At 40.7% G+C, this 25,827-nt stretch overlaps 1 protein-coding gene across 1 annotated transcript in view; it reads right to left on the minus strand.

Moving 5' to 3' along the window:
* Positions 1-5,672: 5,672 nt before the first annotated feature.
* The window catches only part of NAB1 (NGFI-A binding protein 1), a 54,282-nt gene continuing 34,127 nt past the window's right edge, over positions 5,673-25,827 (minus strand). The window contains exons 5-8 of the mRNA XM_075530277.1: positions 18,587-18,670; positions 15,518-15,680; positions 11,383-11,499; positions 5,673-8,096 (exon numbers count right to left, since the gene is read on the minus strand). Of these exons, the coding sequence (XP_075386392.1) occupies positions 8,008-8,096; positions 11,383-11,499; positions 15,518-15,680; positions 18,587-18,670 (453 nt within the window). The 3' untranslated portion in view covers positions 5,673-8,007. The remainder of the gene's footprint in view (positions 8,097-11,382; positions 11,500-15,517; positions 15,681-18,586; positions 18,671-25,827) is intronic.

Here is a 25,827-nt window from a genome sequence, read left to right on the forward strand (position 1 = left end):
GTTCATGGAAGCCACAGTCACATGAGCTAAAGAGTGGTACTAGGTAATTCTGCTTGAAAAGCCAGTACGTTACTTTGAGGACTTAAGGCGAGCCTGCGGTTTCCATTGCTTCACATGCACGTGAAAGCTGGACAGTGTGTAAGGCCGACCATCTGAATTGATCCATCTGAATTGTGGTGCTGGAGAAGAATATTCAAAGTACCATGGACTGCATAACGGACAAACGAATCTGTCTTGGAAGTACAGCCAGCGTGCTTACATCCTTGTGCACGTTGTCAGGAGAGACCAGGTCCTGGAGAAGGGCATCCTGCTGCTCAGTTAGGAGGAGGGGCGCGGCAAGAGAGGAAGGCTCTCAATGACAGGGACACAGTGGCTGCACCAATGGGCTCAAGCCCAGTGTGAGGCTGGTGCAGAACCGGGCAATGCTTCATTCTGTTGTAGATAGGTCGCTATGGGTCGGAACTAACTTGTGGCATCTAACAAGTGTAACTTTCTTCTTAATGAGATCTCCCTAGGAAAATGGCTTCAGATTCTTAGAGATCTTAAACCAGTGGTTCGCAACCTGTGGGTTGCAACCCCTTTGGGCGTCGAACGACCCTTTCACATGAAGTCTCCCAATTCATTCCAGTGGCAAAATTATAGTTATGAAGTAGCAGCGAAAACAAAGTTATGGTTGGGGGTGGGGTGGGAACCAGAACATGAGGAACTGTATTCAAGGGTCACGGCTTTGGGAAGGTTGAGAACCCCTGGCCTGAACTGATGTAGTTGCAAAAAGGATGAGATGTAAACAGCTAGCCAGTGACAAAAAATAGTAAATCTGAGAAATGGTACTACTGCAATGAACAGGTGACACGTTGGGATACTAACCACAATGTCGGCAGTTTGAAACCACCAGCCGGAGGCTCCACCCGAGAAAGGAGGCTTGGACGCCGCCGGGGCAGTTCTACTGTCCGTGAAGTTGCAATGTGTCACAGCTGACCGGATGGCCTGGTGTTTTATCTTGTACTGCTTCAACAAAACTGCCATACTTGGGTAGTTTCAATTGATTTAGTTCCTCACAATTTAGGAGGATCTAAGCTTGAGCTCAGAGCCGCAGGTTTAAGGAAAACTTTGCTGTCAGCTCTGGAGGAAGGTCCTCACTTGACCTTTGCCTCTTGGTTCCTCGGCCATCTGCTGGCACCAGGGCTCCTCTGCAGTGTGATCTCCAGACTGACTCCGGAGAGGCCATCCCATTCCGCCTGTCAACACAACAAAGCCAACACATCCCCACAGGCAGAAGGGAGAGGATTAAAATTAAAAATTTTTGGGGGGGATGACATAATTCATCCATAATACTTGATATTGAGTCATGAGTTTTACTAGGAAATCTTACCTTTGTACTAAAGAATCATAGAAGTAGTTTACTTCTGTTTTAAACCACTTATCACAAACATGCTTAAGGCAATGGAAAATGAAATTCTTATCCCTTCACTCCATTGCAAAATATATTTTTCTCTTTTCGTCTTGAATTTTTAAGAAATTGACAACTTGCCATTTAATACCCTAAGAACTGAAGTACTAAGGTGTAATAGTGATCTCCCTCTCTGCCCAATTTGAGAAGATATATGCAAAAGAAATTCACATCAATACATGGGCTATGTCCCTATCATAACATTAGCAGAATTGAGAGGGAAAAGGATGGAGTAGCCTATACTAACTGATGGAAAACATCCTGACCTCATGCTGTGAGGGTGGGAAGTAGGTACTTTTCCAGAGAAATGTAAAATGATGTGATGAAGCTTCAGGAGAGAGCCTGTTGTGTGAGAATGTGCCACCCAAGTAGCAGCTTTGTCTTCTGGGAAGAATACACACCCGGGTGATGGTGTGAGACCACGGAGGTTTGGTTTAACTGTTCATGGTCGATGGTAGCTACTCTCCGTAAACGAGAAGATGCCTCCGCCGTCAGTTACTGGTAAGATTCCACCTACGTATGCACTAAAGATCTGCCTACAAACCGGAGCCCAAGTGACCTGTCAGCACAGGATGTTTGTGACAGTTATAAGAGAATGGTCCTGCTTGCTTAGGATTCTGTGTGGGTGTTAAACATGGCACTTTAAACATAAATTTACGAGTTATAAACTTTTAATGCAAGAATGACTCATAAGGTTTCAGAATGTGTAAATAAGGAAGCACAATCGAGCATACTCCGTCACTGGGGCTCACGCACAGCAAAGGGAGTCTGGGTTGATAACCAAATTGTTTGACCAGGGAATTCACAAAGCTCACCATTCTGAGGCGGTGAGAAACTTCCTTGGGTTCATGATTTTGACAACGTATGCCACTATTGTCTGGAACAGTGCCATGCCTGCATTTGCATTTTTGCACACGTTTTGGGGAGCAGCATTCAGCTGTGATATTTCTGAGATTATGAAGAAGTTGGTTCTCCTGAGACTACAATGGAAAATGTTGACAGAAAGCTATAAAAAAAACAGTGAAGTTCATAACTTATAACTACAGAAGACTTTTACTGAGGCAAACTACCATCAATCTGAAATAAGTAGCTGGCATGGAAGAACTGTTTTAAGATATCTTCTAACCAGTTTCCATCAAGTCTGCTCTAACCCCTGGAAAGCCTGTGTCAGAGAACTGTCCAGCAGCTTCCATTGGTTGAGTTTTTTAACTAGATTTCTCAGGTCTTTCTTCTGGAGCATCTCTGGGGGGGGCCTCAAACCTCTAACCTCCTGGTTAGCAGCCAGATATGTTAACTAGTTGATCAAGTGCATTGAATGTAAAGCCAACAGAAACTAGGGGAGATGGCTCTCAATGAATTAACTAAAACCAGATAATTAAGACTACATGGAGCCATAGGTAAACCTTATGGATGCTGAAATAAAGGAAAAATAAGATTAGTATCTTATGTAATTAATTTGCAATCTTTCCTGCTGAGGGTATCAGCCAACTGCTTCAAAAACATAACAATCTGCATGAAGATAATCTGATTTTGAGTGGCCCTTTAACATGACTAGAATGGCACTTGGAAAGCAAGTCCCTCAGTTATCAGGACAGTATCTTTAGAAGTTATGACCGAGAAGTGAGACAGTATCAGAAGGTTCAATAGGATGTTGTTCTAATATTTAAGGGTTGTGTGGCCCAGGAGACAGGAAAACTAGGAAAGGAGCATAATTAACCAACTTTGTAAATGGAACCAATAATTATCCATGACTCCAGAAGCCCACTGCCATGGAGTCAATTCCAACTCACAGTGAGCCTGTGGTGACCGTGGCTGGTGGATTGGAATTGTCAGTTTACTTGAAAGGACCAAGTAACCCCCTAAGTGATTGCATGAAAGAGATTAGTAAACTTTTTTTTTTAATTTGTAAGCTTAAAAAAAACCCTTAAATGGCATCAAGTCAATTACAATGTGTAGTGACCTGGAGTAGAACTGCCCCTGTGGGTTTCTGAGACGAAATTCTTAGGGAAGTCGAAAGCCTCACTTTTCTCCTGAGGATCAGCTGGTAGTTTCAAAATGCTGACCTTTGTAGTTAGCAGCCCTACCTGTAACCCTCTGTACTACCATGCTTCCTTAAACATTAAAAACAGCTAGAAATTGGAATTACAACTTTAATTGATGATGAATTAAAAAAAATTCTGATCAGTCTTTTGTTTGGGGAGGCACACAAAGATGAAAACAGCAGCAAAGTGAAGTTTGTTTTTTTTGAATTTTAAATTCTTATAGGTCAAAAGAAGGCAAAGAAGTATTTAAACTTCAAGCACTGTATCCTCAGAAAGTAAGAAATAATCTCTTCTGTATATTTAGTCTTTGATCATTTCTATGTGAACTGAAAATCATCTTACAGGGCACCACGTGGTCAACTGAAAGCTTTTGAAATTAAACATCTTTATAATAAAAGTAAATGGGCAGACACTGGATTGTTCCTCTGCTAACTTTGGAGACTCACTTGAGAATCTGAGCTCTGAGGACACCCACAGATAACAAATAAACAAGCGTGGATTCCCTGACGCACCACCCAAACTCGGCGGGACAATAGGTGGTGGCGGCGAGTTGTTAAAACCACGGCTACCATATTCGGCTGTGTGCGTTAGCTCTTACAAGCATCCAATGTCTAGCATCAGCTATTCCTAAATTCATTTCCCAGAAGAAACAGAACTCTTGGGTTCCCTGGGCTGATCCTCTAGTGGCTTTTGCTCTACATTACATGCAGACATGAATTCACAAGCAAAACTGGAGGTGGTGCTGGGTGCCCCTGTCATTCATTCCTGAGTCTGAGCAGCCAAGCTACCAGACCGCGTGTGATGGGTGGAGTGAGCAGTTAATCCCCTGCACTCTGGTTTAGATTTAAACCCTTCGTCAACTCAAATTGTAAAGGTACACAGGGGCTAATATCCTTATAATCACTAAATCTACAAACTTTTTACGGAGTGTATTATCAAAAAGGAAAATGTCCACCCCTCCCCCCTTAACCCCACAACCCTGCTACCTTTGACAGATTCGATGCGGATGTCTAAAGATTATCCCAATAAACAGATCTGTATCAGGCATTCAGCTTCAAAATGAAACTGCGTTTAAATGTCTCAGTGAAATGCACCTATATTTGATAGCATTCTATCAAATCTCACAGAATGACGTCAAATGCTAGCTCCTTCATCACCTCTGGTCTGTCACACACTAAACTCTAAGTGTGGTTCGTGTTCTCTCCCACTAGGGCTCTGGGCATCCAAAGCGGGGGAGGGGAAGGGGGCAAATCACATTATTTTTCTGTGGACCTTCAAATCCACCTGGATACAAAGGAGCTCGTTAAATATCAATCTACCAAGCGATCATGTTGTGAAGGTATGCCAGTTCTTTACCTCTCTCTCAGTGCCATACAGTCGATTCTGACTCAGACCCTGCAGGGCAGGTTAGAACCTTCTGTGGCTTTCAGAGACCGTAACTCTTGACAGGTGTTGAAAGCCTCCTTTCTCCCAAAGAGCTGCTGGTTTTGAACAGCTGACCTTGTGTTTAGCTGCTCAAAGTGTAACCATTACGCCATCAGGACTGTTCTTTACCACAGGCTAGCGTAATAATTAACCTGTAATACGGAGTCCAAATCATGTTAGCACTTCACAAGCATTTCTGTATTGTAAATGTTAAATCCTAAGGTTCCTGCTTTTATTCATTACTGTCTGGCCATGAGGGGAACCGAATTCACTGCTACTGATTCCCACCTAGTGGTTTTTGATGCTACACTCTTCACAAGAGCAAAGCCTCGTCTTCGTTTCAGAGCAGCTGGCGGGTTTGAACCGCTGATCTTGCAACAGCTAGCAATCCAATGCATAACCCATCAGGGCTAAACATGGTGGGAGATGTAAAAATGCATCCTTACAAACTTCTCTAAGTAAGGACTCTTTCACAATAGAAAACCATCTTTCTCTAACACCCCAAACTAGGTCAGCCGAGTACCTATTTGCCATATGGCTTTTTAGAAATGAAGGTAACTGGCAATAATACCTAGTCACAATTTAAGACATACACTCCTGAGCTCTGAACACCCACATCCCACTTGAACAGCCAGCGAGGTCAGGCAGAGGAGGCTCATATTCCAACAGTGGGAAGTGCTAGGCAGAAAGTGCGATGAACGTTAAGTGTGTGAGGCACAGAGAATCTTTATTGCCACAGGAAGCAAGTGCGCTCATTCCCACCTCACCAACAGCTTTAATTGTCACGGAAACGCGGACTTCACATAATAAACTATGTAACACAGACGGGGGAGAAATGGTCCCTTGGATTATATTGGCTGTAATACTGAGGTAACCAATTGACCTTGTTCAGTGAAAACATCTCTTAACACAATGGAAAACCAACTAGTTATAACATCCAATTCATATATACAATTCAAATAAAAATATATATTATTTGCTTTAATGTATAGCAAGTTTAATACATTAGTGTTTACAAAATAAAAACTGTATTCTACTGAAATTATTCTTGTGCTTCCCCCTTATCACTCACTGACTTTGAACGACCAGAAAAAAAGGATACTTAAGGAAACTTATTTAAGGACTTACTGATGCAGTCAGTGGGGCCACAAAAGACAGATAAACAAAAAGCTGGAGGATGACTGCATCTTTAAACATTGTTGCTTAATAAATCTACAAACTTGAACTTTATGACACATTAAAAAAACCCACAAAATTTCTCAAAATAGATTAGAATACAGGAAACGTTTCATGAAACTACTGAGATACTAACCAGTGCTATGGCTAATATTAAAAAAACTGAACATTCTATTTAAATCGTACTCATACTATTTCTACACACAGTGAACTATACAACCACAATAATCAACCTCAAGCTAGCAACAAAGTTGCAAGGTCTATAAAAAGTTTCTTGAGTGGGCAAACACTATGGTACAATTAAAACATTTAGGAAGGGAAAAAAGCCTTTAAACAGTATCAAAGTTGTCTACTGGTGTTTCCATTGTAAAGCTATTCTAAAAATCAAAATGAAAAAGCAATTACATGACAGTGATCAGAGACTACAGTGCAGACATATCATCTAACATTCAGCTGACAATTGCAAGGAACATTATGACTTCGTATATGCTACATCGCTCTGCTCTAGAGCTGAACTGAAGAGAAAGGCAACAAGACACGTTTTCAAATCAACACGCTCCAATCAGCAACACCCAGGATGAGAAGCCTCTGTAGCCAAGTAGGTAGTGCTGCCAAATCTCTTCTCACACCAACCAAGAAAATGCCCATTGACAGAAGTCCTGTTTAAATGTTGCTATTATGGATCTCAAGGTGATACGCTCATTTATATGTAAGCAAGTAGATCATTAACACAGTGGGAATTAAAAACAAGTCCTTTCAGCTTAAAATGAACTTTTAAGAAAAAACTGCATTCACAAATCTAAAAAGTGACAAAAGTGAGTGGCAAAATAAATAATGACTATAGATGTCAATGAAACATCGTCAAACATGCCGGCCGATGTGGATGCAGTGATTGGTCACACTCGCAACGGTTTGGGTGGGAAGACATTTCCCAGTGAGGGTCAGTGGGGGCGTCTCTGCCTCCTGGAAGGGGAGAATGCCACACAGAACGATCCTTCACTCCAGGACAGCTTCTGTTTACAGTCACCACCCTTAGCACCCTTAGGGCTAACCTACGTAAGTCTGTCTACTTAACACATGCTGAAATTCAGTACTTGAGCAACGGTCTTTTACACTTCAGTCTACCCGTTTCACTTTCTCTGTTCACTTAACAGTTTTTGTTCTTGCTATGTCGTAAGTGGCTACTGTAGCATGCAATCTGGGCCAACCAAGCAGGCAGTCCTCTCCACTCTACGGCTCATCTTTTTAGCTCTTTCCTTTACTGTGTAAGTTAGTATGTATCGACTAAACCAATAAAAAAATGACCATACAGGAATAAAGGTGACACAAGTTTCTGTTAACATAATTGGTTTTATCAAATATTAAATCCCTAAGATTTTCCCTTGGTTAAACTGAGTATTTGCCTTCGAGTTTTCCAGAGCTATTGCAAACTCGCCAATAACCACATCACTTAAGCTTTCTGTTCTTTTAATTGCAAAGATTCTACACTGTGACTTATAATAATAGTATTTACGCTAAATACACTTAAAACAGACGACATAAGTTCAAGTAAAATAAACTGCATCCACATATATTGGACCAAACAGGTCTCAACATCGAGATTTCACTTTTATAAATTACACAGATACATTGTACATTCTTAAATAATAAGTGCTTACAATATTAACTTGTAAGCCTTACACAGGACGACTGAAGACAGGGAATGTGAATGGATCCATACTTCTGTTATAGACTGCAAGACTCTCGGTTTTCTCTTTTGTGGCTGCTGTTTCGTCTTCCTGGCTCCCACAGACTACTGGACCAGTCCTTATGCTTTGGCTATGAGATCTGTCTGAGCTGAATGAGGCAACATTGGTTGTTAAGGCTTGTTTCTGTGATGGAACATTATCCTTCAACGCGATGCCATCCCCACAGCTATCTTGAATCTTCAGGCTCTGCTTTGATGACTTTCTTCTCGACGGTAAAAGCTGAGTGAGGGTAGTCTTTCAAAATCCCAAGGCTCTCTGAAAAAAATGGAAACACAAAGATGGTTGATATTTTAAATCAATGGACCACAGAAAACAAAGGCATCCATAAAACAAAACAAAAAAAAATCAAACTCCAAAGCAAATAATATCACATTTCCACGATTCTGTAATAGTATGCTAAATGCTTTTCATAGAGTTGTGTTTAAAAACTTGGAATCTGAGCTAAGTTTCAGGGTATGCCAAATTAATAGGTATAATAAGGGTTTCAAAGAGTTCTTGGAATTTTCCATGAACATTTTGAAGCTCCCTCATACACCTCTCTGGCAAGTTCCATGCTTCCGTAAGACTCAGTGGCTTCAATTATAAGATAGGAATATAGTTATCTACATAGGGTGACAGGAGAGGCAAGTGAAATTATGACAATACAGCAGTTTTTATCCAATGCCTGGTCTAGTACCATAAATAAAATACATAAAATACCTAAGAGCAGTTGGTTAAAGCATGACTGCCAACGATTAAACAAGACAGTGAAACCGCTTTGTCTCCAAATATGGAACTATTTTTGAAGGCATAAATATTAACGTGTGAGAAATAGCGCATCTGAAAAACAACCGCCCCCGCCCCCACACACACCTTGAAAAGATTCTAGAAAGTAAAGCAGTAGCTTATTTAAAAGTAAAAGCGAAAAAAGCCCAAACCCACTGTTGATGAGCAGAGTCCTACTCACAGTGGCCCTAAACTGTAGGACAGCAGAACTCTCTACAGAAGCAGACGGCCACAGAGTTCCCCCAAAGCAGCTGCTAGGTTTGAACTGCCAACCTTCTGTTAGCAGTGGAACACATACACTGCACCACCAGGGCTCCTTATTTAAATTATGCAGCTCAATTTATGGACCAGCCTTCTGATAACAGAAGGGGATTTTAGATTCCACATAAAAAAGAGCAATAAAAATACCAGCTAACACTTATTAAATCCCTACAAGGCAGGTATCACATATAGACAACCTTATATAGTCCTCATCACTCCTGCCCTGTAAGATTAGGTATTATAATTTATACTTTAGGAAGGAAGCAAACGAGGGTAAGGGGAGGGTCTCTTGATCAAGTATTATTGTTCAGTTGTAGACACAAGTTTGTGCTCTATTCCAAAACCTACAACACCCTCACTGCCACAACATTGATTCTGACTCAGCCTGACTCTCTAGGGCAGGGCAGAATTGCTCCTTGGGCTTCCAAGACAGAAAATCTTGACAGTAGAAAGTCTCATCTTTCGCCTATATAACAGCTGGCAGGTTTGAACCACTGACCTTGTGGTTAGGAACACAACATGTAAACCACTGTGTCACCAGGGCTCCTTTGTATCATAGACAACTTGTATGAACTTCTACTGAATTAAAAAAAAAACAACCTTCTCAGGAATTCTTTCACTCTGTTTTACATAAATCCTAGTTCAACCAGTCCTAGGTAGCAGGGATATGAAGCGTGTCCCTGTGGTGGAACACAGAAAGTCAATATAACAGTGTCATTTGTTTTATAGACAAAATCTCCAAAAGGATATAAATTGTGTGTGTGTGGCGGGGGGGAGGAGGGACGGTATGGACCACATATATGTTTGCTTGTTTAAAGCACTTAGGATGTAATCCTTAGACAATTTTAATTTCTCAACATCTAACATTCTTAGAGGGCCTAAAAATCAAGGCGAGTAACACACTGAAAGCCACAGCATCAATATGTACGCATCACCTAACTTCCAGTGTACTCTAGGAGTCGGATGCTATGTGATTTGGGTGTTGCACAACGCCATATGGCATACAGTAGTCACCTGGATACAGGTGACTAGGTGCCCGGTAGAGGCTCAATGGGCAGAGCAGTCAGGCCCAAGGTTTATGTACCAGGTGGGGGAGGGGCAGAAAGGATGCTCTGGGGACCAGTGGGTGGTACTGGGAGCAAGACTGGCAGTGTTGGCTCTGGGAGCTGCCACCCCATTGGTGCCATTGATTTCTGATCACATGCACCTGCCATCCAGCCTGTGAGCTTGTGAGGACTGAGGCCCAACCAGGAACACTCATGGACTGAAAGTTTGCAGGGCTGTTGGTGGAAAATAAAGCCAGGAGGCAGTGCTGTGGGACTGAGGTGTGCCCTGGAGTCCTGCTGCTGCTTCCCTCTAGGGAGGTGGGGACTTTCAAACCATCAGGGGAAATAACGAAAGACGTTTCCCTTACAAAACAAACAAAAAAAACCAACCCCAAACAGAAAAAATGACAATACTTTACGGGACCACAGATGTATGTGCTGTCACATGTTGCCCAAGCACATACATTATTTAGGACTGTGGGCTTTTCAGCATCTGCTGCTAGGAGTATGAGCTGAGACTCATAACCTCTCGATAACATTTTAAATAAACACTTATTTCACTCTGTCCAGATACAAAAAGTTTAAATGTAATGCTTGTAAAGGTTCTTTACCCCATTGACCTAGCAAATCGAGTCATTTCTATCATGTAGCATAAGTTTCCTCATCTACAAAATTACTTTAATAAAGTTCCTAATGTTAACTCAATACCCAGAGATCGAATTCTTTCAAATGGCTCTGATTTATAATACTTTAATTTTGTAAAACCCACTTCACTTGGTAAAAATGCAACCATAAGAAATCTCTCTCTCTCTCTCTGCAGTTCAATGTCCTTCTGAAGAATGAGCCCCACCCTAAATGCACCGACACTGCAAGTTTAGACCTTAGAGTACGGGGTACTCAGCACGAGAGCAAGCATGTTGAATGGCCAGAAAGATCCACAACGTGACTCAAATAATCAGGTTCCTTATCTACTCGTAAATTCTCTATTAAAATCACCATAAATATCATAGCTAATCAAAAAAACTCACGAGTGTTTCTTCTGTCATTCTTTGAAATACAGGTAGTTCTCAGGGTACCAATGAGATGTCTGTTCCCTTGTCTTTAAGAATTTGTAGGAAGTTGAAGCAGGTGCATAAGGCTCTTAATTAGCCTGAGCTTAGAGCAAAAAATGGCTGGGAGGCTTTTCAATGATTTGAAAGCTGCATGTGCGAGTGACGGTGATTATGATGAAGAATTTGTTTTGAATAGGTATTGGTGCAATCATTTCAAAGTGAGGGCAACTTTACACAACGTTAAAGGCCAAGTAAGGCAGGTGTTTGTAACCAAGGACTGCCCATTCAGATTCTCTTAAAAAGAATACTTGTTATACAAAGCCACCATTTCCAGGGAGAAAAACTGGACAAGTAGCATTGCTCCTAATGATCTTTTCTTACAGGTACTTTATTCAGGTGTTTATAGCACAAGCTCACCTGAGGAGTGGGACGTTGCCTCACTGGAGTAAAGCCTTGTAAGCTCCCCATCCATCACAAAATGGTGGGGTGGTCTGTTCTGTGCAGCAGGCATTCGGAGATTCAAGGGTCTTTCTCCTAAAGAAAACAAAAAAATAGGAATAACATTTAAGACACACTTTTAATTAAAAAAAAACACCAAACCCCAAAACAAACAGGTCAAGCTTCCACAAAGCAAACTTAAGGGAGGATGGCATGGAGAATTTTAAGAAAGATAGGTAATAATTTAGGAGGAAGATGGCAAGTTATACTACTCCTGTTTTTAACTCTGCCAAGCCACACACAGCCTGAACAAAGCACAGATGTCTAGTGAGCTTCCCAACTTTGGCACAGGCTGTATCTCCTTTGGAAGGCATTTTCTTACTGGCTCAGCCGTGATAGCAAGGTATGTCATAATACAAATCTTAAACTGAGACGGCGTCATGCCAAACGAAGATTTAAAAACAATAAATCATAGCAAATCTGTGAAAATTAGTAAAGATGTTTAAAAATGTTTTATATACCAATACCTACTCTCTGCCATCTACCACGGCTAACAAAACTGTTGCCCCGATTATCCCGGACTCACAGATGACACACAAACTCTTCCATAAACACCACTGCTCATTAACTCTAAGTCTAAGGCTGCCTGGAGAAGTTTCTGTAATATTTAAAAACAGAAAAAATGTCTTCTCCAGTAGTCTGATCTGTTGCTATGTAAAGTACATACTACAATTAGCATTATTTTACATACCATATATACTTGAGTATAAGCCAACCCGAATATCTGCCAAGGCACCTAATTTTACCATAAAAACTGCATTAAAAATGTGCTGAGAAACTCGGCTTGGACTCGAGTATATATGGTACTTAGTATATATTATATTTAGCTAAGGAGCACTGTTGGCATAGTGGTTATGCATTGGGCTGCTAGCCACAAGGTCAGCAGTTCAAACTCGCCAACTGCTCCGTGGGCGAAAGATGAGGCTTTCTACTCCCCTAACGGTTAGTCTCAGAAACCCGCAGCGGCAGTTTTTCTACTCTATGCCATGGGGTCGCTATGGATCAGAAGTAACTCGATGGCAGTGGCTTTCACTTTTATCTATAACTGGGGTTCCAGTGGCTACACACAGATTTCTTCCACAGAAACCATCTTTAATCGGGTCCCCTTCATCGGTGGTGTCTGCAGACAAGCTCTCTCAGTAATACACCTGTCATAGTTTTGTTAAGGTGTCTTTACAAAAAAAAGGGGGGACACTTGTATCCCAGGCGAAAAAGGATTTTGAAGTCACAGATGAAATAAAATTTTTAACAAAACTCAAGTGGACATCTTTCCAAATCACTAAGTTTCACCACAAGTCTATGGGAAAGCTGCCCCACGGGAAAGAACAGTCTTTGGCGGGAACAAGCATAGGAAGACTGGGAAGACGTCAAAGATGAGCTTAGGGAGGGAAGACCGTCAAACTGGCTGAAGTCTAGAAAGCGGTGGAAGAAGACTTCACGACCACCACTGACGTGACAGCTTCTAAAGCTGGGACCACACAGTTAGGCGTTTCCAGTTTTACCGAACTGTCTCGGCCACAGCAAGCAGTTGGCTGTGTCGGTGGCAAAACGAATGCACAAAAACTGGTTAGCTCAGAGTTGATCTGTCCACTTTTTTTTAAAAGATCATTTTATCAGGGGCTCTTATAACATTCCATATATCAATTGTATTAAGCATATTTGTACATACGATGCCATCATTTTCTACACACTTATTTTCTATTTAAGCCCTTGGTATCAGTTCTTTTTACCCTCCCTCTCCCCCTCCTCACCCGTTGATAAATTATTATTTTCCTCTCTTATACTGACCGCTGTCTCCCTTCCCCCACGATTTCTTCCCACCTTCCCCTTTTTTTAATCAGGATGGAAGCTAAGGTGGTTTTATGACATGAATCGTTAACTGGGACAAGTCCTGGATTTACCACTACAATCCACAGAGCAAGTTCCAATCCAAAGAGGGGCTTCCCAGAGGCTCTGCTAGGACAGTTCAGTTCAAGGCAGAGAGATCACCTCAGAAATCTATGGCATCTGGTTTTGGGATTCCCAAGGGGTCATCTTGAATGCCCTCCAGAAGGACATCATGCTTGGCAAAGTGGAAGGGCACCGAAAGAGAGGCAGGCCCTCAATGAGATGGAAGGACACACTGGCTGCAGCAATGGGCTCAGCTCAAGCACGGGAACTGTGAGGATGGCACAGGACGGGCAGTGTTCCACCTGCTGCACACAGGTCATGATGGGTCGGAACCGACTCACTGGCACCGAAAAATTCAATCTTGATGAGTTTCTCAAAGACCCAGGACAATCACAGGAGCTTATGATGAACATTTAAGAAAGGCAAAAACTGCACTGATGAGCAAGCTGCCAGGGAAGTTCCTCCTACTACTTCTTTCCATCACAACAGGGCACTAGGTCATCCATCAAGGCTAACAAGGGCTAGCTATCCTGCTGTTTTGTTGGGAAGCTGTATGCCACTTTATAGCCTGTATTTTGGTCCTTTCAGTTTATATTCCCAAAACTTAAAAATAATATTTAAAACAACAATTTGAATCCCACGAGGCTACCATTTAAATGTGCTAAAAATCAAGGGGCAAAGACTTATTTGGGGAAGGGACAGAAAGATGGAAACACCTTCAGAAGTATACCACATATACTCGAGTATAAACCGACCCGAATATCAGCCAAGGCACTTAATTTTACCACAAAAGCTGCATGAAAAATGTGCGGAAAGAACTCGGCTTATACATGAGTATATGCAGTGAAGGACATGCTGAGAAAAAGCTTCACCTGGAGGTATTTTTATTTAATCAGGTTTCTATAACATGGTAGCACTACTTTTTAACTAACCTTCATACAAGGGAGGGGGTCTCAAATAGTTCACTGAAGAATCAAATTAAAAGATAATGGAATGTTTTTATCAATTTTTCTGAAGCCCTTTTATATCTTTCTGTATAAGCTCCAATAAGCATCCAGAGAACAAGGAATCTGAGTTGCCCACAGCTGTATCTTCAGTACCTAGAACTGTGCCTCCAACACAGAACACACAGTCTCCAGGTTATGAATAAAATCAGCTCTTGTGTGTTAAGTGGAATTTGTAGGTGAGTCAGAACACATACATACAGTTCTTATTTAGACAGCCTTTTTTATAAGACAAGGTTCAGAACCTTTTCAATGAATTCAAAACTGCACGGGCAGCAAATGAAAGTGGTTGTGAAGGAGGAAGTGCTGTGAGCAGAGGGTTGGTTCGACTACTTCAAAGTGAGGGCAAGTAGGTGCGTAAGTCAGATGGTCATTGGCAATGCAGGAACTACCTGTACTCCAGAACACTAGCAGCTTGATGAGAAAATGACAGTGACTTGGACTTTTCTTCATGTGAGGGTATGAAAAAATGAAGTAATTTTAAAATGGCTAAAGATATACACAGCATTCTATGAATCACATAAGTTTTCTAAGCTTAACAGTTTTAAGAGAGTAATTTCTAGTATCTACCACGCAAACTATTTTTATAGGAATGGCAGGTCAATGTGATCATGAATAAAAGACAGCAAAATCTCTGAGTTTCTCCATACTTACAGTGTCACTTCAAATCTCTATCCCCTGCCATAATATGTTAGACGTATTTATTGTCTTTAAAGTCAAATATTGCAAACTTCACAAGTTTGTTTTTGGAAGTGAAACAAAACATGAAGTTTTGGTGTTTTTTAAAACAATCAATTTCTCTCGTGGAATCCATTTTTTTGTGGGGAAATGACCCTATAGTATTTATATCTCCAAATGTCACTCGCCAGTTCATTTTTAATTCTATTTTCCCATGAAAACTTTTAAGCCCTCTCATATATGCTAAACACATTTGCTAACTACTGATTGGGAATAAGATAATTTATCCACAACTGGAAAACTTAAGGATGAATTCTCTTTTTATATAATGGGGCAATTTAATAACTGATTTTGATAGAGGATCTCTAATATAATCTTTACAAAATATGATTTGAGGATTAGCCATCTTGCTGCTTTTGTCGTTTCTCTGTTCAATGCATCGCGCGGCAGCCTCTACAGGGCCAGCCATTGTAGAGCTGTACCTTGTCCATCAGAGTTATCCGAGGTCAAGCCATTAGGGCTGTGCTCTTCTGAGCTTTGCCTGTAGAGCCCCGCGGACAGCCTTCTTTCAGCATGCTGCAGTCTCTCATAGCCAACCTGGGTGCAGAGGAACTCCATCTGCCTTGCCGTCACCTTGTCAGGCTGCTAGAGTGTGAAACAAAAATAAAATCTGTAACTAAAACATTTTAGGTTCTTTAATGGTTTAAAGATGCCAATTGCAGACTCCGCAAATATATTTAGTATTCATTAAAATTAATTCACACTTCATGTGGTATACACCTTCCAAAAATATACATATAAGTCTGTATCATGTTTAAACTTAAAATGCTATATTCTATACCAATGGAAAAACAGTTTTCTTCTCAAGCCTTATAAAGGTGATTTGATTTCAGCTCAAAAGCAAAATAACCCTATCTTTGTTTTCCAAGATGACGAGACCTTTGAAATATTTATTTAAAAAAAAAGAAAGAAACCTAAAAGCAATCGCAACATCTGCTATAAACTGCTTCTAACACATGGGTGAAATCTTGGCATTTTTATTTTAGGATTTGGCACTCCAGAAGCTCTGATAGGATGGCAGTATGTTTGGGGGAGAAAAGGTGTAAAATGGCTGGCTGTCTAGAAGAACAAGGCAACACACTAAAATTAAACAATGCAAAGTATTCAGAAAAACACCCGTGCCAAATAGGATCTTAACCTTCACCACAAAAGAACTGCAGCATTTCCCATCCAATCATACAATGACATGTTTTAAAACACACAGTTAGTGGGCTGGCACATAAATTTATCTTTGCGTGTGTTTTACATCCCTAATCTATGTACTGCTCTAGAATACTTCTGTGGGCTACAAAGCAGTGCACTTGCGATATTTTGCCAAGAAGGTAACAGAGAAAAATGCACAAAGATGAGTCACTCACTACCATGCAATATAAACTTTCGTGTGAAGACACTGTCACACAAATCTAGTTCTAAAGCCTCGATATACAACATAAAAGCCAGAGGTGAAGTATATAAATTTATCATGTAAGATAACTGCTTATACTACTTTTCTGAATAACAAAACCAGAAAAAAGAACAATCTTAACTTCATTTACTTGAACTAGTGATTCCACTGCTAAAATGTCAAACCATCCCTTAAGGAGGAAAAGATCTTAACATGAGAAAACCGTGGCAGCGTTAAATCTGACCCTGCGGAAGTCACGAGAATCAACTTAACTTGCTTTCTAAAGGGTCAGGTTTGCAGAAGAGTTCTCAGGGTACAAAAGTAAATACTGGTTTAGGTAAAGAATCTGGAGCAGTACATCATTTATTTCTTAATAGACGAAGGGGTACCCCCCCAAAAAAAACAAAACAAAACCGGGAGCTCCACTGGGCAGAGCTTTCATAGTACATGTTTCCCACTAGGTGAGCATCTAGCAACTCACTGGGAGTTCGTGCACCCAGTGGTGTTGCCTGGAAGGTTCTCTGTTCACGGTGAAGTTTTTTGAAAAGCAGTTTTGCTTTAACCTTGTTTTTTGTGATGGCTGATTTAAGAGAACAGCGTGTAGCTGTGAAATTTTGTTTGCTCAGGAAAAATGTCCCAGAAACCGTTGTGATGTTGAACACAGCTTACAAGGACAGCACTATGGGAAACTCAAGTGTACTGGTGGTTTTCTTGTTTCAAAAAAGGTGAGATGTCCATTGATGACAAACCTCGTTCTGGATGCCTGTCAACTTCCCAAATGAATGAAAATGTTGACAAAATCCATGCACATGTGCTCAAAGACCAATGACAATGGACCACTGAAGAGATGGGGGGTGATCTGAACTACCATGGAGCTCAGTTCGGCAAATTTCACCCGAAGACTGGGAATAAGAGGGGTCACTGTAGAACGTGTGCTCGGGTTCTGACTGGCCAGGAAAAGAGCAGCCACTGAGAACACTCTGAGCTCTGAAAGAACAGCTCTGAAGGGACCCAGACTTTCCCCAAGGTCATTACTGATGATGAGACACGGTGCTCTTCTTAAGACCCTGAAACCAAGTATCAATCAAGCCAATGGAATGACACCATTGTCAAGTCACCCCAAAATAGCTCATCAAGTGAAATCAAAGATCAAGATGATGCTCATTGATTTTTTTTTTTTTACTTGAGTCAGATAGTGCATTTGGAGTTCTTTCTACTAGGTCAGACTGAATCAAGCTTTCTATTTAGAGGTTCTGAAAAGATTGCATAACAGTGTGCCACCAAAAAAAGGCCTGATTTGTGGCAGACGGGGTTGATTTTGCCACCATAACAATGCACCTGCTCATACAGCCATTTCAGCGTTCCAGTTTTTGGCAAAAAAAAAAAGCATGCCTCTCTTGCCTCATGCATCTTACTCACCTGACCTCGCTCCATGTGACTTTTGTTTCCACAAATGCAGAGGGACATGAAACGACAGTGATTTAATGACACAGAAGAGGTAAAGAAAAAAATGAGGGAGGTGCTGTCAGCCATCCAAACAGATGAGTTTGAAAAATATTTCCAAGAATGGAATCACTGATTTGACAAATGTATTAAGTGTAATTGAGAATACTTTAAAGGCAATAAGGTGTTTCATAAAAACTTTAAATACATAGCTTTGGAAGGGAAAAAAATTCCATTTTTGTGGGGGTACCCCTCGTATATGAATTGAATTGTTATAACAAATCTTTTAATGTTGACTATTAATACTGATGGAAAATCTATTCTGTTTTATCTTAGTATTGTAGTGCTGCCAGCCAATGACTGTTTTCCGTATATAGAATTGTTTGAGTTTTCTTACACCGAGAGTATGTCTCGCTTCTCACAAAACTACAAAGAACAAAGTAGCACTCTATGGGGTTCCGTTCACAAATCGAATCACACCAAGATGTTACTGCTGCTGTTTTGTTGATACAGCTGTGAGTCAGATGACATTTTATAAAGCAGAACATACAAATTCAGTCCTCAGATACTTAAATTTCAAGCTAGTTGAAGCAGCCACTTATTTTTTTAACCTACAGCTGCTATCGAGAGAAAAAAGAAACAAAAACCCAGTGGTTCATGTTACCTGTGAACTAAGAGCTGCCAGTTCTTCCTTAGCTTTTGCCTGCTGGATGAATACCTCCACAGAATCATGGAATTCAAAACCATCCTATGGGTCAAAATATGTCATTTTTATTTAAAAATTTAAAATAAATGCAATAATCATATTGTCTATAACTCTGAAAAGGAAAACCTTCAAAATCCCACTATTCTAAATATCAGTTAATACTTTCATGTATGATACTACATTTTGATTATTTTATGGTACAAGTACCTTATTTTCTACAGCTGTAACCTCAGTACAGACGTATGGGAAAAAGCAGATTAAACCTTTATTTTTTCACAGGTTGACTTCATGATCATTGATAATAATGGTTATGTAACATTTTGCCTAGTGGTTAGAATACTTAACCACTATCCTGACATTAAGCTCCCTACTGGTTCAGTGGGTTAAGCACTGGGCTATTAACCACAGGGTCAGCAATTTAAATCCACCAGCTCCTCTGAGGGGCAAAGGTGAGGCTTTCTGCTTCTTTAACGATTCACAGTCTTCTACTTGGTTCTATAGATCACTGAGTAAGAATCAACTCACTGGTGTTAAATTGGTTTGGGGTTTGATTCTTAAAATAAGCATTTAAATTCCTTTCCTAATAATTCATCATTTAAAAACAAGTTTCATAAATAGCGTTTTCTATTGCATGGGTTACTGAACTCAACAGATTCCCTTAAGCAGAATTACTACAGAGAAATAAACATTTTCATGTCTCTTGATATACAAAACAAAGGGTTTTACTGGTTTATCACATAGTAAGTGTTCCCTCCTTGCCAGCACTGGGTATTATTATTTTCTTATATTTGCCACTTTATCTCAACTTTTGTTATTTAAAATTTTTAAATGTCTGTTTTTGTTAGTTGCTGTCATGTTAGCTTCAAGCCATGACGACCCCGTGTACAACAGAACTGCACGTTGCCAGGACCCCACACCATTTCTGTGATGGCTGGTATGGCAAGTCCACTGTGCTTGCTGAGTGACTTTCAGCCTGGCGGGCTCAAATTCCAACCCTGTACCAGATGGAATCCTATTGGGATTCACAGGCTTTTCGCTGGCAAATTTTCTAAAGTAAACTACCAGGTCTGTCTCAGTCTAGAAGCCTCGAGGTAGCGTGTCTGCCACGCATGACCCTGCTGGTGTCTGAAATACTGGTGGCACAGCTCTCAGTGTCACAGCACCACGCACGTCACCATGGTGCCACAGTCGCCAACAGATGGAAAGTGTGTAGTCGTGCACACTTACAGTCCATTTTGTGACTTCTCTGATTACTGCAAAGAAAGGCATTCTGTTGACTAAGCTAAGTATCTAATTTAGAAATTTAATTCTCAAAATCAATTCCCTAGTTATTCTAAACTTTTACTCTGTTATTTATTTTTGTTTCTTAAATTTCAAATCCATCTGGGATTTATTTGGGGATATGTAATATGAATAAACATCCAAACTAATCCCCCCCCAACTGCTACCCAATAATTTTAGCTTATATTTTTGAAGAATTTGTCCTTATTGGTAAGTGATCTCTCCTTTCTAAGCTCGTTTCCTCATACAAAATGCTAGGATAAGAGCTTATCTATCAGAGCAGCAGTTCTCAAACTGTGCACGACCCCTTTGGGGGTGGGGGGGGGAGGGGAGCAATGACCCTTTCACAGGGATCACCCAATTCATAACAGTAGCAAAATTTCAGTGATGGAGTAGCAACGAACACAATGTTATGGTTGGGGCCACCACCATATGAGGAACTGAATTAATATCAGCAAGTTGAGAACCCCTGTATTAGAGGGACCTACTTTAAGGCTCAGACCAGAAGCCCTAGAGCCTACAGCACACAGGAATTGCTAAATAAGGAATCAATACATTTTAAATGCTTATATTAAATAGAGTCTATTTTCCACCGCTCTACCTCTGGACAAGACTCAAACTTCAGTTATTTGTCTTAGTTTTCAGTACAGAGTAGTGCTAATCCCACTATTTTTCTCAAGTATGTTTTTTTTTGTTTGCATGTTTATTCCTCTACATCAGTGGTTTCCAACCTTCCTAATGTCACCACCCTTTAATACAGTTCCTCATGTTGTGGCCTTCCAACCATATAATTATTTTCGTTGCTACTTCACAACTGTCATTTTGCTTCTGCTATGACTCATGCGACCCCTGGGAAAGGGTCGTTCAACTCTCAAAGGGGTTGCGATCCACAGGTTGGGAACCGCGGCTCTAGAGAAACTTTACAATTTTACTACGTCATGACCCAAAATGAACTCACTGCCATCAAGTCAATGCTGACCCAGTGACCCTGTAGGACAGGGTACAACTAACTGCCCATGCTGAGTTTCTCAGTGTGACTCTTTACTTGAAAGCTACAAACACACTCCTCACAGAAACTAAGTCATTAACCTCTCCCTTGATAAGCTATATACTCTTAACAGGATGAGTCATGAAAACCCAAAGTTCTCACCTGTACCAGCACAGAACAGATGCGGAGTACGAACACAGTATTCTACCGTAATTAGCTTTAAAAGAAAAGTCTCAAAAGTTTTCCCATCTTTTAAAAATTATTTCTCTGCTGTAGCCATAATATTTTCAAGTTCTCATCTGATAAATTCATTTCTGCAATAATAATGCTCTGCTTAATTTAGCAATAAATAGTAATATAATTAGAGCCAGGAGAAAATAAACACATCATGAAACAGTCTTTGTAACTTTATGGTGGGTCAAAATTTTTAACAAGTCACCTAAGCCCTTACATGACCAAAGATCCGTGGCGTGGCGGAACATAATAAATATAATCATTAGCAGAATGAGAATAAAGTTTACATAAATACACATATAGTTCAAATCTTAATGAAAAATTCATTTTTTTTCTTAGAGTCCATTTCCCCCAAGAATTTATTTCCACCTACAAATTCCAACTTTCTCTTCATTAAGTTCTCCTGCATACATGTTCTAAAGTTCAATGAGGCATGCTAGTAGACCTCTCAGAACAAAGACATCAAGATAAGCGGCTGTCATTTCTCAGATGACTACAGTGACAAGTCCCAGACTTTGTACTGTTTTCCCCCTAAATTTTGCTTTGCTGAGTACAGCAAAACAAAAATCCATGGAAGTTTTGGAATGTGTGCCTCAGTGACCCTGACTGCATTCTTACCTATCGTTCCGAGCTGCTCCTGCCTCGCTGTCACAGCTCACTGACTCCTCAGGCTCCCATCCAATCTTTTCAGGTGCTGCTGCCACTTTGAGCCCAGGTAGATATTTCTTAAATGAGCGTAAGGATCAAGGAAGATTTTTCCCTCCTAGTTAAGCAAAGCTATCGACTGATTGTTTTAAACTTCAGGGGATATTTATGAGTTAATGTTTAATATTTATCTCAGGGCAAGAGTTTTAGGAATTCATCCAGCCCCCATGCTTTCAGAGAATTTGAAAATGTGCTCTGTATTTCCCCATTTGGGTCAGGATTCTTATACGAACATCTCTGAGCAAAATGCTGAGTAATGACAACTGGACAATGTAGTTTTCCCATCACCATTAACTCCTCTTTCCCCCCTCCCCTAGTAACCATTAATAAACTTTGGTTTGTATCCACTGAGATTATTCACTATTTGTTCTTTGTGGTTGGCTTATATCCGTTAGCATATGTCTTTAAGCTCCATTCACATTACAGCACGTATCATGACTTCATTTCTACTGGCTGAGTGCATTCCGTTGTACGTACCACATTTTTAAAATCTACTTACCTAAAACCTTAACATTCTTTGAGGAAACAATGTCAGGTCCAACTTTTAACATCTAATATATTAATAACAAGAACACAAACAGCAAAAGACAAAGAAATCTCATAAAAAATTTTAAAATTTGGTTCATCAAAAGAGTTTACCAAATGAAATGGAAAGTAAAGACACGCTACCAACTAGAAGAGTATCTTTGAAAACCATGTATCTGATAAGGATCTAATCAATCAAATACATATAAAACCATGACAACGTAACAAAAATATAAATAACCCAATTACTAAATAAGCACAAGAGCTGAAGAGACATCCCCAAACAGAACACTCAAAGAGCCACCAAACACATGCAAAGAGTCTCAGTGTCATTAGCCATCAGAGGTGCAACTCACAACTACGGCGACACCTTCACTCACACTAGGATGGTTAAGATACAAAAAATGTCAAGTAAGAACTGCTGGTAAAGATGTTAGGGGACTGCAATCTTTACCCACATACACTGGACTGCGAGAAGAATCAACAAATCTGTCTTGGGAGAAATACAGCCAGAATGATCCTCAGAAGCCAGATGGTTCTTACTAGACTTTGTCTCTCCTACTTATGCACGTTCTCAGGAGGGCCAGTCCCTAGAGTAAGACATCATGCTTGATGTCAGCAAAGGGTCAGTGAAAAATTGGAACACCTCCACCAAGAAGGATTGACACAGTAACTTCAACGTGGTAATGACTGTGAGGATGGTACAGGACGAGGTGGTGTTCGTTCTGCTTCACACAGGGGCAGGGTCACTGTGCGTCTCACGCTACTAACATCCACTGATGGTGGGGATGCAAAATAGTACGGCCACTATGGAAAACAAGGTGCTGGCTCTCAAAAAACTCAAAGCCAAACTACCAGATGATCCCAACATTCCATTCTATGCCCATTATCCAACAGACTGAAAGCAGAGGCAAACAGGCTGCTCATGGCGGCACTATTTACAACAACTGCAAAGTGGAAACAACTTACCGTATAGAGTCGAATATAAGCCGACCCGAGTACAAGCCGAGGTACCTAATTATTACCTGGGAAACCAGAAAAACTGATGGACTCGAGTAGAAGCCTAGGGTGGGAAATGCAGGATGTGAATTAACACAGAGACCAGAGGGGAGAGACGGAGCGCAGCCACAGACACACCCTTACCAGTTCAGCTGCTGGCCACTACGGGTGCTTCTGAGAATTGGAGCCGTCCACATCATGGGACGGCTCTGATTGGTTAGATGTGAGTAAACAAACATTCAAAGCCCTGCAAAATTAGTGGGGCTTTGAATGAACAGCGGAGAAACGGCAATCACCCGCAAGATGTTACACCTCGCTGGGGTACCAATGACCCGTGTATAAGTCGAACCCCAGTTTTTTGTGCTGAAAAACTCGGCTTATACACAAGTATATATAGTATTATTTTTTATAGTATCTCATATAATCCCCACCACAAACAACTGTAACTTCTCTCGCTCTATAGCTAGACACTGGCTTCAAAGCATATGCTCAGTCTAGAAAATTTTAGAGCTATCACCTTTATAAAACTCAAAATAGTAAACAGAAAATATGTGGGGATAAGATATTAAAACAAAATCTTTTTACAAGGTTTTTGAATCTCCCACATCTGAGCATTTATTTATCTTATAACTGTGTTTTCCATGCACTGAACAGGTGGTCTTCAGTTTATGATTTGCACCGAGATCAAAATTCAATTCTACCACTTATTTATTTGCTGTGATACTGGGTAAACAATTTCATGTCTCTGGGCCTCGGTTTTATCTATAAAATGGGTATAATAATAATACTCAAACATAGTGTTATTTTAAGGAAGTGAAAAATTCATGCAAAATACTTAGCATAATGCTTGGTATATAGAAATTAATAAATGTTTGTTACTGGTTTTTGTCAAATTAATTCCTGAAAGCCATCAGATTTAATCAAATGAAAACAGAGAGCAAGTTATAAGTAACTTTACTATACCTCTATGAAAGGGCAGAAATAAATTTTAGGGCTATTTATGTAATGTAGACATAGGAGACTAAGGAGAAACGGAATTAACATCGAAACCAGCAAGAGATTGCTGGTCATATTGTTGGGGAATTGTTATAGTGAAAAGTAGAAATCTAGAAACATTTGCTTCTTCATTCACCAAATCTGTTATTGCTTGCAGAGCAGTTCCATCCACTATGCTCAGTTCTGAGGAAACAAGGCCAGACAAGGTGACGCTTGGCTCCTGCCATGACAGGAGAAACAGACTGAGGAGCAGAGTGGACAGTGGACGGCAGTGGCGCCGAGGGCAGGCTTCCCTGAAGGGCTCATGCCGCGGCTGAGACTCACAGCACCAGGACTCTGAGAAAAGGAAGCAGCCTGAAGAAGGCCTGAAGGCAAAAGGAAGCTGGATGCACAGTAGAGACTGGAAAATACTTAATGTCATTAAACGAGAAAGACGGTGAGGAGAAAAGCAGTTGCAAAGTTATATAGGCACTGAATCCTGTGGGATCTCGGAAACCATGCTGAAATTTAGACTTTGTCTTAAATGCCAAGGGAAACTACTAGAGGTCTTAATCAGGCCAGCATTTCAGCAACCCGATCTGAATAAGATGGGGGAGAGTGGACTGAGGCGTGCAGGGCTGGCAGTGAGATAGTTATGGAGATAGCTGTGTTGAAGAAAGAATGGTGGCCTAGTCCCAGATGACACTGGAGAAAAACAAATGAAGCCCCGAAATAGGGCTTAGACAACCACAGATTTAGTGGTCACATTCACCCAGAAAACTAACTCAAAGAGGGTTGGGAGAGAAGCAGGATAAATCCAGCTGGGGACACACCGAGTCTTACCTGATGAGGTCTCTGTGTAGCTCCTACAATTGAGCTTGGTGCTCTGTTGTGGATCCACATTAGACCCACTAGCTCATGGGCAGACCCTGAGGCTAGGATGCTGGAGAGGAGTGGGCCCAGGTCAGAAAGCCACAGAACTCGACCCTCCACACCCTTTTATAAGCACCTAGCAAGAAGAGGTGTGATCGATCTAGAGTTCTCTTGTCCAGGAACCAATCTTAATCCAGAAAGCTAACTTCATTATTTCAGTGTTTGAACTTTTCAACGGAGACTTCACCATCTGTTTTTTCTATCCAACAGAAGTTGTGCGAATCAGTAAGTACTGCAAATGGTAAATATTAAAAATGCACAGAGTTCTACATAAATACATAACTTGCACGTAGGAACTCCTGGATAAGAACCAAGTCCAGCTGGAGGGGAGGGGCACATAAACCCTACATGTGAGAATGTATGGGGAATTAACATTACTTTTTATTACTACAAAGAAATAAAAGCATGCAGTAAGTACTAAGGAACAATAGTCAAGTAATCGGCGCTCTCTCTTGCAAGACCACAGCAGGGCATGTGAGTCATTCTGACTGCCTCCCAGCCGTCAGTTATCCCTGCATGGAAAAACTCTGCACTGAGTAGTCATCACTTTGTAACATAT

The sequence above is a fragment of the Tenrec ecaudatus genome, chromosome 13, assembly GCF_050624435.1.
Source record: "Tenrec ecaudatus isolate mTenEca1 chromosome 13, mTenEca1.hap1, whole genome shotgun sequence".
Lineage (NCBI taxonomy): Eukaryota > Metazoa > Chordata > Mammalia > Afrosoricida > Tenrecidae > Tenrec > Tenrec ecaudatus.